Source organism: Drechmeria coniospora, chromosome 03 (genome assembly GCF_001625195.1).
Source record: "Drechmeria coniospora strain ARSEF 6962 chromosome 03, whole genome shotgun sequence".
In the NCBI taxonomy this organism is placed as follows: domain Eukaryota; kingdom Fungi; phylum Ascomycota; class Sordariomycetes; order Hypocreales; family Ophiocordycipitaceae; genus Drechmeria; species Drechmeria coniospora.
Window position 1 is genome coordinate 9,164,393 of NC_054391.1, and position 15,654 is coordinate 9,180,046.

Consider the following 15,654-nt stretch of genomic DNA (forward strand, 5'->3'; position numbering starts at 1 on the left):
AAGCGCAAGCGACATGTCACCCCCGTCGTCGAGGCGGCCCAATCCAGGTGACGGGACACTCGGATACCTCCTTGCCGATGGTGGTTGAGCAGGCCAGGGTTCCGTCCTGAACGACAATGATGTGGTCTACTCCCATGATCAGCGTCGTTTGACACCAAGGGTTCCGTTTCATACTCAGATCAACACTCGCGTGACCGTACGTCCCGTTCATCTGCCGGCAGAGGCAGACCATGTTCACGCCGGCCGCATCAACGTGGCAGCCGGGGCAGGTATCTGCAAAGTTGACGGTATTCATGCTATCATGGCCCACCCGTCAGTTCCGGACAGGATGGCTGCTTCATCGACCTACTCGACAGGAGCCTCGAGAGTCCCGTCGTGGTTGGTGAGGCAACAGGCGAGGTCGAGCTGCGAGCAAACCTCGAGAGGGCCTCCGACGGTGCGTGCACACTTGGCCGTGTAGACGATGGAGGGCGAGTCCCGTCCGGTCGACAAGTTGATGAAGCGACACAGGGTGGCCAGCTGACCATCGGCGGCGGCGGCGGCGGCGGCGGCGAGCCCAAGGGCGAGATGGATGGCAGTCCGAAGCATGCTGACGCTCGCTGACGCTCGCTGACGCCCGTCGACGGTACCGTGGAGGGAACTGTGCCGCCGTCTGCGCACCGGGTCGAGGGGCGGCGAAAGGATCTCTTTCGTCGAGACTTTATACCGCTCATCGCACCGGGCGGCCCCCGACAGACTTGTTCACGGCAACGGGACTTTATGCGGCCGGTGCCACGAGCATTCCTCGGTGCATGGCGTGCTGTCGAGCAGCTCGGAGCAAACATGGCATATCTGCGATGTTGTCGTTACGTCACCCGTTCTTCGGTGGCAAGGTGCGTCACCAAGCAACCGCCACCGGTGCATCCAGCCATGGACAAAGGCCACTCCGCTTGTCGAGATGCAACGGGACAAGATGGGAGCTCGTCGGAACGGGAAGCGGTCGGGCGGTAAGAGAATGCCCACGGACGAAGCTGCGACAGGAACGAGGCATCTCGCACGGCAACATTTTGCCGCTTCTCGACATGAATCACTCTGCGCTGCATGGTCCACTCCGGTGCGAGGACCGTCGGCGATGGCAAGCGACGGTAGCGTCGGCCACAGGTCATGGCACTCTTGTCGAACAAACGGCGACGGCGAGCGACGGCAGCGTCGGCCACACGTCATGGCTCTCTTGTCGAACAAACGGCGACGGCGAGCGACGGCAGCGTCGGCCACACGTCATGGCTCTCTTGTCGAACAAACGGCGACGGCGAGCGACGGCAGCGTCGGCCACACGTCATGGCTCTCTTGTCGAACAAACGGCGACGGCGAGCGACGGCAGTGTCGGCCACACGTCATGGCTCTCTTGTCGAACAAACGGCGACGCCGTTGCTCGAGGCTCGTGTCCCTCGCGTCTGCTTGAATCTTGCGGCGGACGGTGCTCCTTTCCTCACTTTCGGGGCATCGCCCTCCATCGTCGAGGGCTCGCGAGTCGGAACCACAAGAGTCTCGACCGCTTAGCGTCAAGGCGGCCGAGGTGTGGTTGATTCACGCAGGCTCGAGGGCCAAGGCTGCGTGCCAAATGCGGAGTTGAGTTGACGACAAACCCCGCATCTCCTTTGCATGCCTTGATTTCCAAGCCCACCTTGCTTACTCTGCCCCCAAACACACTGCATGCATAGCCAACTCCGTCCTCCGTGCTACGCGGAACCTACGGGCTCGGGCTATGAATGAAATTCGACGGCTGAAAAGGGGCACTCTAGCGGGAGAAGCGTTAACTCCGACGCAAACTCCGAAAGCTGCATCAGGGTTTGTCAAGCGCAGCGCCGGCGGGCGGGAGAGGCACCGCTCCTGTTTCCTTTTTGTCGTTTTTGCCACCGAAGATTCGTCGAGGAGCCGTTTGCCGTGGGCACAGTCCGGCCCCCGATTCGACAGGTCGATGTGATTGGTCGGGCGAGGAGCGGAACGGACGCCATGACGCCCGTCATCCTCCGGGGGTGGGTCGCCGTCGATGGAGCGGCAACCGAAATTCATCGGCACTCCGCAGCACGGCGCGTGGTTGGCCGTCCCAGCGTCACGGCGGACGCCGTGATCATATCTCTTATTTCAGCAGGCCGGCCTGACTCGTTGGTTATTTCTGCCACGGCATGGCGCGCCTAGGAAGAAGTTTGTCGAGCAAGAGAGTGGACTCTCACCACTCCGTTGGGGGCTGTTGACTACTGCTGCAGACGCCGGTCTAGCGACGAATTCCCTACACGTCACTCGAACAAGCATTCGACGTCCAAACCCCTTGCATCCGGGACCGGCGGTGACGAGGGAGGCATTCCACCGAGTTTTACATGCAGTTTCTACTGTGCTTCCCGTGCTTGTACTCCGTACAGAGTGCTTGCTTGTAATTGCATGTACTTGCTTGATTGTACCCGGTACTCCGAACGGTACTCCGCAAATGGACAGCCACGGCCGAGACGAGCCCCACCTCGGTCCGCACTTTACAGCATCTTCGGCTAGGCTGCTGTGGCGCGAAGCCGGCGAGGAAAGAGCGAGCGAAACCGTTCCTTCCATGCGCAGGCTGATGAAGGTGTTGAAAAAGAACCGATGCGAGGCAGGCGCCACCGGGCAAGCTCGCGAGGAAAGAGGAAGAAAGATATAAATGCAGGTGTGTCCTCTCTCCTCCAACCCATCATTCTCGTCACCGCATCCGACTCTCCAACACGCCCACTGGTGTCTGTGTCCCGTCACCACCGTATTCGACATTTCTCGACACCCGCGATACACGCTCTCGATATCCCCTTCCCACGTCGCGTGGCAGATTCGATCGGACGATTGACGAGATGGCCAAGGAGAGCGGCAGCTACAAGTTTGAGGGCTGGGTGGCCCTCGACCCTTCTTCGGCCGAGGGCAAGATGGTCTGGCAGGAGTACGAGCCAAAGGCGTGGGAGGAGTCGGACGTTGACATTCAGGTGACGCACTCGGGCATCTGCGGCTCCGACCTGCACACGCTGCGGTCGGGCTGGGTGAGCGTGTCCCTCAAGCATCAAGCTCGGCTGGAACTGACGAGGGGACGGACCAACAGCGCCCAACGCCGTACCCGGTCGTCGTCGGCCACGAGATTGTCGGCACCGTCGTCCGCGTCGGCTCCAAGGCCGAGGGCGGCTTCCAAGTCGGCGACGTCGTCGGCGTCGGTGCCCAGGCGGACGCCTGCCTCGGCCGCGACGGCCACACGTGCCGCCAATGCACGACGGGGAACGAGAATTACTGCGCCGACATCGTGCCGACGTACGCCGGGAAGCACCGGAACGACGGACCGGCCCACGGCGGCCACGCGCGCTACCACCGCTGCCCTTCGCACTTTGTCTTCAAGATCCCCTCCGGCCTCGCGCCCGAGCTCGCGGCGCCGATGCTCTGCGGCGGCGTCACCGTCTACTCGCCGCTGAAGCACTTTGGCGCCGGCCCGGGAAGGCGGGTCGGCGTCGTCGGCGTCGGCGGGCTCGGACACTTTGCCGTGCTGTTTGCCAAGGCGCTCGGCGCCGACGAGGTCGTGGGCATCTCGCGCAGGGCCGAAAAGCGCAAGGATGCCCTCGATCTGGGCTGCGACGACTACATTGCGACGGCCGACGACGAGGACTGGCCGGCCAAGAATGCACGGCGGCTCGATCTCATCATCAGCACGGTGTCGTCCAAGACGGTAGGTTGGCGTGATGCTCGTCACTTGCCCGTGGTGGCATCCCCCTCTGCTCGGCGGCGACGGGTGCAGGCGCATCTGGGTCTGCTTCTCGAGCGTCTAGGCTCCCACGGAGAATGGTTGGGCTGACGGCGTCGACACGCAGATGCCCCTCAACGACTACCTCAAGCTGCTCGACATTGACGGCACCTTTGTCCAGGTGGGCCTGCCCGAAGACAGGGTGCCGCTCTCCTTTTTCAGCATCATTCCCCGGCGGCTCCGCATGGCCGGTTCCGGCATCGGGTCGCCCGAGGAGATTCGGGAGATGCTGCAGCTCGCGGCCGACAAGAAGGTGCGGCCGTGGGTGGAGGAGCGGCCGATGAAGGAGGCCAACCAGGCCATTGTCGACATGGACGCCGGCAAGGCTCGCTTCCGGTATGTGCTCGTCAACTGAGGTGGACACGACGAGAGGGGGGCACGACGAGAGGCGGACACGACGAGAGGCGGACACGACGAGAGGCGGACACGACGAGAGGCGGACACGACGAGAGGCGGACACGACGAGAGGCGGACACGACGAGAGGCGGACACGACGAGAGGCGGACACGACGAGAGGCGGACACGACGAGAGGCGGGCACGACGAGAGGTGGACACGACGAGAGGCGGGCACGACGAGAGGTGGACACGAAGAGAGGTGGACACGACGAGAGGCGGCATCGGACGAGCCCGTGGCGGGCATCGGGCTCGCCGGTCAGCCGCACATGACGTGACGGAGGCCGACAGTGCTCGAAACAGGCCTCGGTCGGGTGATGGGCAGGCGACGGACGGCATGAAAGGTGGTGAAACCGGCAGCCCTTTCGTGGGAGGCTGCTGACCGACGATGGGCAGATGGATCATATCATCTCGTGTACGCGCATGCACAGTAATAGACGACCAATGGTGCATGCATGCACTTTGCAAGGCATACGAGCCGCTTCCTTGGCTTCATGTGAATGCCGGGCAATGAAGCGTCGAATGTATCGGTACGTGCGTCTACGAATACTTGCTTATGCGCGCGCCGGTACATGTACATCAGCAGATGGCCGGTCTCACCGGGGTCAACCACGACGCCGACGAGGCTACCGACGGCCACCCCTCGCATGACGTGGTGCAGCACGTACGCGTGCGCGGTGGTGTGGGTGTGCAGTACTAGGAAGCAGCTTTCCATGCAAGAGGCTCGTATCCAGGGAACGGTGGTGTGCGATGCCATCAGCATCCATCGGCGCGCGTCGTCGGTTGGGTGGTTGGGTGCGGCCTCGCCGATGCCAGACATCATGACACGCGCGATTGATGGCGCTTGGCGCTTCATTCTCTCGCCCCTTTCCTCTTGTTTATTACCCTCGAATTTTCAAGTCATTTTCCCGTTTCCTTTTTCGTCGTCCCCGGGTCGGGGCTGTTTCAACGTGACGGATGCGCATCCCTCGAGGGCCGTTCCAAGCGTCTGGGAGGGCCGCGCCGCACACAGCTTGCACAGGCATGCGTTTCGACGAAAGGGCGTGGAACTTTGCGTGCTTCTTTCTCGTACTAATCTTTATTCCGTACAGAGTCGCGGGGACGCAACGGCAAAGGTTTCCCCTACAGCAGGTGTGCACGTAGCGGACGAAGCAGAGTGCTGTGCTCGGTACAGGGGGGGTGGCAAAAATGTCGATGCAATTTGTACGAGCAGCACCACCAAAGCTGAACGGTGACTTTTGTCTCATCACCGTACGGGCGCAGTGCGTACAGTATTGCGCGCAACTCCGTACGGTATGTACATACCTGATACAGGTACAGTCACCCGACAAAAGTGACGGTTCAGCTTTGGTAGCGCTGCTCCTACAAACTGAATGGACATTTTTGGCACCTACTCACTATGCATACTTGACACCGGTACATACATACCTGATGTAGGTACATTCCCCCGACAAAAGTGACGATTCAGTTTTGGTGGCGCTGCTCCTACAAATTGAATGGACATTTTTGGCACCCCACTCACTGTACATACTTGACACAGGTACACACATTGCCCCCCACTGGACATACCAGATTCAGGTACAGTCACCCGACAAAATTGACGATTCAGCTTTGGTAGCGCTGCTCTTACAAACTGAATGGACATTTTTGCCACCCCACTCACTCACTGTCATTACTTGACACAGGTACAGTGACCCGACAAAAGTGACGATTCAGCTTTGGTAGCGCTGCTCTTACAAATTGAATGGACATTTTTGCCACCCCACTCACTGAACATACTTGACACAGGTACAGTGATTGTACATACAGTCACTCGACAAAAGTGACGGTTCGGTTTTGGTAGCGCTGCTGCTCGACATTTTGCCATGCCACTGTACGGAGAAATGAACTGCTTGCCTTTTGTATTCCGTACTGTATCACTCCCTACACCATAATCACTTGCTGCTTGATGAGTGGCCGCGCCCTCCCTGCAGGGGTAGGGGGTAGCGTCGTCGCAGCGAAACGTCGCCTTTCTTTTTCCGTCCCTGTGCTTTCCGCTGCCGAGCAACCCAGGCAGGCGGCCTCGCAGCCGTGGCATCCGTGGCCGGTCATCAAGTCGAGCGCTGGTCGACCGACCGACCGACGGGCTCGCCACCTGGCCATGGTCAGCATCGTCACTCTCGACGCGTTGCCGGCGGTGAAAATGTCTCGACACCTGGGACACGCAGTCGTGCTGATGATGGCCGTCCGTCCACAGTGCGGAGGCTCCGTGATGGCACGATTAGGTGGAATACAGTGCGTATCGACGGACAAGAAAAGGTACATGCAGGTGTAGCTGCAGGTTCATTGAGGAGACGCAAGCGTACAAGTACAGCTACGGGGTATTTCTTGCGTATACTTGCATGGTACGGAGATGGATGTGCAATTACGTGCCCGGTACGGAGTACCTACTAGGTACTAGGTATTCATTGCCGTGTATTCTTTATTGCTGGCGCATGTGCTCCGTACAGCACCTAGGAATGACACGCATCACAAAGCCAAACGTGATGCGACGTCAGACAAGGGCAAAAGGAAAGGTGTTTTGGTCCACGGCATCATCGGCATATCGGTGTCGTATTCGCCATTCATCTCGGTGCATGTCTTATTTTTTTTTTCATCTGTTCTTGACATTGGATACTGTACGACTGCGCATACCTGTGCATGCATGTCGGCATGGGTGTCATACACCTACCTGCATGGAGGTACAGCGTATTATCACTGTACGGTCATCACTGTACGCTGCACCACGGGCAGGTAGTAGGTACAGCAAGCATTAATTACTGCACAGTGCACCACGGGCAGACAATTACAGCAAGCAATTCAGCACGGTACAACACGGGCAGGTAGGTACCTCAGCAAGCACCAATTACTGCACGGTGCACCAGGGGCAGGTACCAGGTACAGCAAGCATTAATCACTGCACGGCGCACCACGGCAGGCAAGTACAGCAAGCATCACTGCACGGTACAACGCGGGCATGTACAAGTACCATGGCTGCACGTACTTGGTGCACGTACTTGGTGCACGTCGCAGTGGCCATTCGTCTGCCGCCGTCACGGCCCGAAGAGTCCGCTGCCGATGCGACGATGACGGACCTCATCTCCGGCTCCTTTCATCGCCGCCCGTTGGATGCGACGGGAGGTGATGCCGTGTACATGTACGAGTGCTGTCAGCGGACGAGTACTAGTGGGAACGCGGCGCCGTCCTGCGGGCTGTGCAGGCCTTGTCGGTGTACGACTAGGGAGTACATGTAATTACATGAAGACGTACTTGTGGAATAGGTACAGGTACTCTGTATATGTACTCTGTATATGTACTCTGTATATGTACTCTGCTGTTCATAGTACCTAGCATGTTTGTAGTTGCAGCGTACTTGAACAGCGGTCCGCCTGCTTCCGTGCGGATACGAGGTGCCGACCTGCCAAGTAGCATGTTCAGGAGAATGTGTATTAATATCTGCTGAATATTATAGCATGGCCACCAGCGTCGGAAGGATCTGGCGCATCGACGCTAGCTCCGGGGCACGTCCGAGGGGGCTCTGCGCTGGCGACGGCCGGCACGACGGAGAATCAGCGGGTGCGGGGGGGAAACACGCTGGCCGCAGCGCACAAGGGATGAATGCCAAGCACTGTCCTCGGTGCGAAAGTACGTACCTGGTAATGCTCGATGCATCTCATCGTGCCACACTGCCTCCCTGCGGTGGCAGCACGTCAAGTCACGTCACGACCAACCTCGGCGGCGGCGAGCGAGCCTGTCCAGGAGCACCCGGCAACTGTCCATCATCTTCCTCGGACGAGTCAAGGACAAAGGTCCTCACGGCCGTGGCGAGTTGTTGGCCGGACCGGAATGGCAATGGCAAGCCCAGCTCGCCGGCCGGCTGCATTGTCGTCGCTATTGTTGCGCTTCCAGCCTCCAGCGCAGAGGTCGGTGCCTGGCCGGGCGGGCGCTTGAGCACGGCATGCCATGGCGGTGGCCCGGGTCGCCTGTCGCCGCGTCCATTGGTCGGTCGTCGCGGGCCCCGTCGCTATTTTTGTGTCCCCGCTGGCGCCGCCTAGCCGGTCCGGGGGGCTCAGCGGCTCAGCTCGCACAGCCGGCACGCCATGCCGGGTTGGGCAAAGACCTCGCTCGTATCTGCAGTCAAACGCACAACACACACGCACGCACATACACACACGCACACACACACACGCACGCACGCACACTCACTCACTCACACACACACACACACACACACACACACACACGCACGCAAGCACACACGCACGCAAGCACACACGCACGCACACACACACACGCACGCACACACACACACACACGCACACACACACATACACACATACACTCACTCACTCACGCACACCCACACTCAACCCTCGGCTTACATGCACTTCCACTAGCAACGGATGGATACGCATCGTGGGAGTAGGCCGCGACGAGTGAGCGCACGAAAGCCGCTACATCAGGCTCATGCTCGTATTCACTCTCGCACACGCACTCGTCCCTTGTCGCCAAGAATAGCTTCGAATGGAAAGCCGGTGGTCGTGGCATCGGATCTGACCCTCGCATCTCGATCCACTCCCTCCCCCCCACGACGACCGTTCGGGACGACAAAGGGGCGTGCAGATCATCGAAGCAGTGCATCCATCAACTACACGTCGCTCCCGACGGCAAAGCCTGACGGCGGAAAAAGAAAGCTCGACGGCAGGACGAGACGGTGCCGTGGTGGGAATCATGCGGGGTGCCAAAAATAATGGCAGGCCAATCCATCACGCATGGTGGATGCCTCGGCTGGTTGGTGGACGTGGACGCTCGAAACAAGGTTGTTGCCGCCGTGTTCGGGCTCGTGGATGCCCTCGGATGAATACTCCGTGCGCCGTAAATGAAGCCGAGTTGGTAGAGGATGGCGGTGTTGGTGAGAAGACAATGGACGGACGGACGGACGGTACATGTGCAATTGCTGCCGAGTGGGTGTACATGCAAGTACAGTAATACTTGCTAGGTACTATTGGGTACTCTGTTCTGAACATGTCCAAGTACTGCACGGAGTACATCTGCTCCGTACACCTACAGCACCTCATTCTCGCTGACCAGACGTCGACGCAGCTGGTGCTTGTGCGCAACGCCGGGGCTCGGAGCTGCTCCGGGCAGCGTCTGTAGAGGCACCGTCGTTGGCACCAACCGCCAAGAGGGCAACCTCGGCGCCGCCAACATCGGAATCAGGCACCTGCCGGATACCTGCTGGAGCCTACTGGCTGTGAGCGCACTCGTGGTACCGTACAAGTACAGGCACTGCAGGTGCCTGTTGGGCAGCGTGGTGCCACCGTAGCGGGCGGCAACAGGTGCGGGCGGCAACAGTGCGGGCGGTTACATCTGGTACCTTGGCAGTAGGTCTAGTACCTAGGTCCCTAGAAGTAGGCCCTGTACCTACAGTCACTGGACAAAAGTGACGATACAGTCTTGGCAGCGCTACTCCTACAAATTGAATCGACATTTTTGCCACCCCACTGTAGGTACAGTACTTAGGTGGTAGTTCTAGTACCTACCAAGTACTGTGAGTAGTTGTAGTAGGTTCAGTGCTAGGTGCCTAGTACTAAGGTGCCCATTCGCACCTGGTGTACATGTCATTGAAAGGTACCTGCAAGTACTTGTACCGTGCAAGCATGTACTTGCTCATTCTCGCCTGTGCCCCCATTGTCGGCTCGTCGGGGAGGTGCTATCCTGCTCAGGCACCCGCTCCTGCCTCGGGCGTCAAGCGTCAACGTCAAGCAGCCGCGCCCTGGCCAGCGCCTGCACCTGCCCCTGCACGGCCCTCCCAACGACGTCCGCTGGCACGGCAATTTTTTCATCGAGCGGCCAACCGAGAATCCTTCTGCAAAGCACTGCGAAGCAATCATGGAACACGGGCTCGACCCGAATCGACTCGACTCCTTGGCCTCCGCTCACCCTTGAAACCGTGGACCGTGGACCGTGGACCGTGGACCGTGGCCAGCCCTGTCCGGATACCGTCGTCGATGGAGGGTACCCGGTGAGCCGTCATGACGCCTGCGCCTGCGTCTCCGCCCATCCTCTTCCTTTCGTCGACCAAAACGCCCAGCCGGTTTGCAGAAGAAAATACGACCCCTGCCGCACGCGCACCCCCCTCCCCGGCCTCTCGCCACCCTGCAGGACGCTCGCTCGATGACGGTTGGTGGCCACACGAGCCCGGGGTATCGATCATGACGGCAGCTCCCACACGCACACCCACGCACGCCAAGCTACGTGTACGTTCATGTACATGTAGGCCTACCCGTACGAGCGCAAAGGGTGCCTATTCCCATCGTCCGCCTCGGGAGCGGCCAACCCCAACCGCCAGCCCCCCTTCCCCACGGTGCGTGGTGCGGTGCCGGCTGGCCCTCTTCGTCTCCGCCCGCCCGCGAGCTGCATCGTGTCGATCGTGGCAGGCTGCCGACCGAGCTGCGCCCGCCGCGGCGCTCCCTTCATTGGTCCGACGCCGACTCTCTGTGGATCGTCGACGGTCCGTCAACCTGTCGGTGGCGGCTGATGTCGTGCTCTATGAATAGGGATGAATGTGCCTGCAGCATGGGTTGGTGGAGGCTGCCTGGGCCTCTGCCCGGCCCCGGTCGTTGCTTGCTCGTCCGCTCTCCTCGCCGGCCTGCCCGTCCCTTTTGCTGATATAAAAAAGGCCCGAGTCCCGTCCGTCGATGCCCTCGGCCTTGCTTCTTCGTCCACCCACGAGCACCAGAGCGGCCAGCACGTTCGCTCTCGCCCCCCTGGCCCCTAGACTGCACGCACATTCGTTCCTCCCCGAGCACCACCTCGACGCCATGAAGGGCCTTTTCCTTCTCGGCCTCGCCGCCGCCGGCGCCGGCGCCTGGCGCTATCCCGACTGCGACCACGACAACGTCTACAACAACCTCATCGATGCTCGCTACGCCGACGCCGGCAAGCGTTTCTGCTTCGAGTTCCTCGCCGCCACCACGACGGACCCGGCCGCCATCCCCACCGTCTTTTCCGAGTGTCAAGGCAAGGTCGACAGGGTCAGCTCCGCCTGCTCGTGCATCACGTACACGGCGACGCACACCGACAAGGCCCCCGTCGAGACGTCGTGCGACGGGCAAACGACGAGCACCGTCGTCGCCACGTACACGACACCCCCCGACTATGAGCAGCCCCCGACGTCCAACTACGAGCAGCCCCCGACGTCCAACTACGAGCAGCCCCCGACGTCCAACTACGAGCAGCCCCCGACGTCCAACTACGAGCAGCCCCCGACGTCCAACTACGAGCAGCCACCGTCCTCCAACTATGAGCAGCCACCGTCCTCCAACTATGAGCAGCCACCGTCCTCCAACTATGAGCAGCCACCGTCCTCCAACTACGAGCAGCCACCGTCCTCCAACTATGAGCAGCCGTCGAGTTCTTACTACGAGCAGCCGTCCAACTCGTATTACGAGCCGCCGTCGACGTCCGACTATGAGCAGCCGTCCAACTCGTACTACGAGCCGCCGTCGACGTCCAACTATGAGCAGCCATCCAACTCGTACTACGAGCCGCCGTCGACGTCCGGCTATGAGCAGCCGTCCAACTCGTACTACGAGCCGCCGTCGACGTCCGGCTATGAGCAGTCGTCCAACTCGTACTACGAGCCGCCTTCGGCTCCCACCACCGACGCGTACCCCACAGACTACACGACGTCCACCATCTACTCGACCATGACGCACACCATCACCAGGTGCACCCCCGGCGCCCCCTACTGCCCCTCCGGCGGCCACACCACCGTCGTGACGGAAACCGTGCCCGTCTCCACCACCCGCTGCCCCGTCACCCAGACGCCGACGGAGTGGACCACGTCGACCGTCTACAAGACGACGACGCACACCATCACGCAGTGCCCGCCCAACGTTCCCTACTGCCCCGGCGGCCAGACGACCGTCGTCACCGAGACCATCCCCCTCTACACGACCGTCTGCCCCGTCACCCAGACGCAGCACCCGACGGCCTACCCCACGGGCACCGTCCCTTGGCCCGGCACCAACCAGACGACGACGCTCTACACGACGCACACCTACACCATCACCAAGTGCCCGCCCGACGTCCCCAACTGCCCCATCGGCAGCGTCACCACGACCGTCTACCCCACCGCCACGACCTGCTACCCCTCGTGGACGGGCCCGCCCCCCGAGCACTCGCCCACGCAGTACCCGCCGCCCGAGAACCCGCCCACGCAGTATCCTCCCCCCGAGAATCCTCCTACCCAGTACCCTCCCCCCGAGAATCCCCCTACGCAGTATCCTCCCCCCGAGAATCCTCCTACGCAGTACCCTCCCCCGGAGAATCCCCCTACCCAGTACCCTCCCCCCGAGAATCCCCCTACGCAGTACCCTCCCCCCGATAGCGAACCCACGCAGTACCCTCCCCCCGAGAATCCCCCTACCCAGTACCCTCCCCCCGAGAACCCCCCTACGCAGTATTCTCCCCCCGATAGCCAACCCACGGCGTATCCCCTTCCTCCCCCCGAGCTCCGTCCAAAGGAGGATCTAGGGCCCGGCGTGACTCTCTCCTACTACCCCCCACCTCCGGATCAGACGCCCCCGAGCGTCTACGGTATCCCGGAGATTCCTTCGCTCGGGAACCCGTCCAGCTACTACCCGCCGCCGGCGAAGACGCCTCCGGTCCCCACGGCGGCCGTTCCTGCAGCCTCGACCACTCGCCCCGTCGTGGTCACGGCGGCGGCGGGACGCATCTTTGGCAGCGCCAGCGTCGTCGCCGCCGTCGCCGCCATGGTTGCTTTCTTGTAACCAGGCCAAGCGTGGAAGAATCTGATTCACTTTGGACGAGGCAGATGTGGTATTATTTTCGGCTGCGGGCAGTACATAGATTGACATTTGCGCGGCAATTTTGAGCATCAAGACGTGCAAACCTTGCGAATATACTTAATTTGACGCAGCAAAGGACGCGAGCTGTGAAAGCATGCCGTCGTGACCCTGCACCCGCCTACGTTGCGCCCCTCTCCCGTGCCGCGTCGTTCAAAACATGGCCATGAAGACGCAGAGACGGCACTGGGTCGTGTCGAGGAGACGATGGATGCTGCCGAGGAGCTTTCGATGGCCACCCCAGCCTGCTGCCTGCGCTCGTTTACCGCTTTCCCTGGACAAGCATTCGCTCGGGCGCAGCTGGTACGCCTTGTCGTCTCGGTATATATCCTCGGGTCTTGTACGTTGAATCGTTATATATTCATATTAAGGAGTAATTACTCCGTACTTGCGCAAAATACCGCACGCGTGCTATCTGTTGCGAGTTGCGGCGCATGCTCCAGCCACAGCCACAGCCACAGCCATCGCCATCGCCATCACCATCATGAACCTCACCCTCCACTACCCACTCCAACTTCCACCTTCCACCTTCCACCATCCACCATCCACCCTCGACCATCCATCACGATTCATCTCCCATCCATCACGATTCATCTCCCATCCATCACGATTCATCTCCCATCCCTGCCAGCTGGGTGCCTCATCGTCGATGCCCTCCGCGTCGGCTTTCCGCGGCAGCTAATTTCATGCCCATGTGCCTCGCCGCTGCGCATGACGATGCACGCCGCAGCATCACGGCTCTGCCAACTTCGGCCGCTGCCCGGGAATGCAAAACAACGCTGGGCATCGTCTTCTCGGTGGCATCATGCCGATGCCGCCCGCCACGACAGGGCCGGCTCGGGCCATCTGCCGGCCCCAAGGACTATGGGATTGTACCGTGTCGCTCCGTCCCCATGATTCGCATCACATCTACGTCTACGCCTGCGTCGACCTCCTCGCGAGCCCTCGTCGACTTGCACACTTTGCACACTATGCACACTACCGTGGCAACCTTTTTGTCGGTCATGCTCGACCGATGCAGCCGCTCCTCTCACCAATCCCTCATCTATAGCCATGGACCGTTGTCGCCGTTGGTTGCGGATACCCGAATGACGCGGCACATGGGATGAAATGGAAATTTCTTGACGAGTGGATATTACCATTATTATCTGCATTCATCATCGTCACACATAAACATCTACATTTAGTACGCAAACTCCTGTCCGACAAGCTTCTCGCTCAGTTTCCACAGCCTCTCCGCCTCGGACGAGCTGGTTGCCCAGACCTTGACGGTATCGATAAATGGGTCGGCGCGTCGGCATTCAAGGAGATAGGCGCCATTGTACTCTTGAAGGGTCCGAGTCAGCCTTTTGCCCAATCCTCGCGTGGCCTGTGGAGGAACCTACCCTTTAGATCATTGTCAAAGGCGGCAAAGACGTGAGTCGCGGCCCCCTGCTCCTGGGTGATCAAGTTCAGCGACTGCCAGCCCTCTGCGTTGCCGAGCATGCGATCGAGCTTGTCTACGAGAGCCAGTTAGCGACCAAGCTTCTTCCCGATGCTGGATGGACGGAGAGGCGGGGCCGGCATACTCAGCTGGGGGAGGTCGCCGTCGTCGGAGAGGTCGAGATGCACGCCCAGGCCGGTGCCGAGGATGACACCCGGGTGGACGCTATACGCCTGCAGACCACGGCGGCCGAGCTTCTCGGCGAGGGAGATGGCAAAGAGCATATTGGCCGTCTTGGACTGGCCGTAGGCGTACCACTTGTTGTACGTTTCGCCATTCTACGACGGTCGCACCCGTCAGTCTCATGATCGACCAAAAGCAAAGGGGGCGTCGAGACGTACATCAAAGTTCAGATCGTCCCACCGGATGGGGCCCATGCGATGGCCGGTGCTCGTCACGCTGACCACCCGAGGCGAGGCGGACTTGAGCAGCTTGGACATGATGAGGTTGGCAAAGAGAAAGTGCGAGAGATGGTTCGTCGCCATCTGGCTCTCGACGCCCTCTTCGGAGCGCGCGTACGGCGTGGCCATGATGCCGGCGTTATTCACGAGCACGTCGACGACCGGCACGTCGTCCCAGCTGAGCAGCTCGGCCGCGGCGCGACGCACATCCTTGAGCGAGGAGAGGTCGATCTTGAGCCTTCGCGTCTGGACCGTCGGGTGCGTCGCGGCGATGGCGGCCGCCGTGGCAGCGAGCTTTTCGTCACTCCGCCCTGCGAGAATGAGGAGCGCCGGCTCGTGGGCGGCAATGGCCTGCAAGAAGAAGCCACCGATGCTGGCGGGCGACGCGCCCGTCGTGAGGACCGTCTTGCCGCGGATGCCGGACGCGTATTTGGCCGCGAGGTCGCCGGCGGCGGGGACAGTTGTGCTGGTTGCGTCGGACATGTTGCCGCTGGTGTCGGGGGAGGTGAGGTGGTGAAGTTGGCAATGTGTACGTGCAGTACGAGGCGGTGATGGAGGAGGGAAGTTGGTCGCAGTGCAGGTATTACTGGTGATGAGGAGGAGGCGGTTGCGATGAGAGCTGGATGTTCGAGTTGTCGGATCGGAGGTGGAAGAAGATGCGTCGCCAAAGCCGTCTATTTATGCCTTTTTCAGAGCGTCGGAGAGTC

General features: G+C 60.7%; 4 protein-coding genes across 4 annotated transcripts; 2 read left to right on the forward strand and 2 right to left on the reverse strand.

Moving 5' to 3' along the window:
* Positions 1-16: 16 nt before the first annotated feature.
* On the reverse strand, positions 17-588 carry DCS_08137 (uncharacterized protein; the record flags this gene model as incomplete). Its single annotated transcript, XM_040805418.1, has 2 exons — positions 17-296; positions 350-588. The coding sequence occupies 2 exons, from the start codon at positions 586-588 to the stop codon at positions 17-19; spliced, it is 519 nt and encodes a 172-aa protein (XP_040655522.1).
* A 2,261-nt stretch (positions 589-2,849) lies between these two features.
* DCS_08138 (uncharacterized protein) lies at positions 2,850-4,133 on the forward strand (the record flags this gene model as incomplete). The annotated part of the gene is made up of 3 exons (XM_040805419.1): positions 2,850-3,032; positions 3,092-3,703; positions 3,804-4,133. The coding sequence occupies 3 exons, from the start codon at positions 2,850-2,852 to the stop codon at positions 4,131-4,133; spliced, it is 1,125 nt and encodes a 374-aa protein (XP_040655523.1).
* A 6,881-nt stretch (positions 4,134-11,014) lies between these two features.
* Positions 11,015-12,988, forward strand: DCS_08139 (uncharacterized protein; the record flags this gene model as incomplete). Its single annotated transcript, XM_040805420.1, has 1 exon — positions 11,015-12,988. One exon carries the CDS (start codon positions 11,015-11,017, stop codon positions 12,986-12,988), a length of 1,974 nt encoding a protein of 657 aa, XP_040655524.1.
* Positions 12,989-14,246: 1,258 nt separating this feature from the next.
* Positions 14,247-15,430, reverse strand: DCS_08140 (short-chain dehydrogenase; the record flags this gene model as incomplete). Its single annotated transcript, XM_040805421.1, has 4 exons — positions 14,247-14,389; positions 14,449-14,562; positions 14,632-14,824; positions 14,888-15,430. The coding sequence occupies 4 exons, from the start codon at positions 15,428-15,430 to the stop codon at positions 14,247-14,249; spliced, it is 993 nt and encodes a 330-aa protein (XP_040655525.1).
* Between the last annotated feature and the right edge of the window lie 224 nt (positions 15,431-15,654).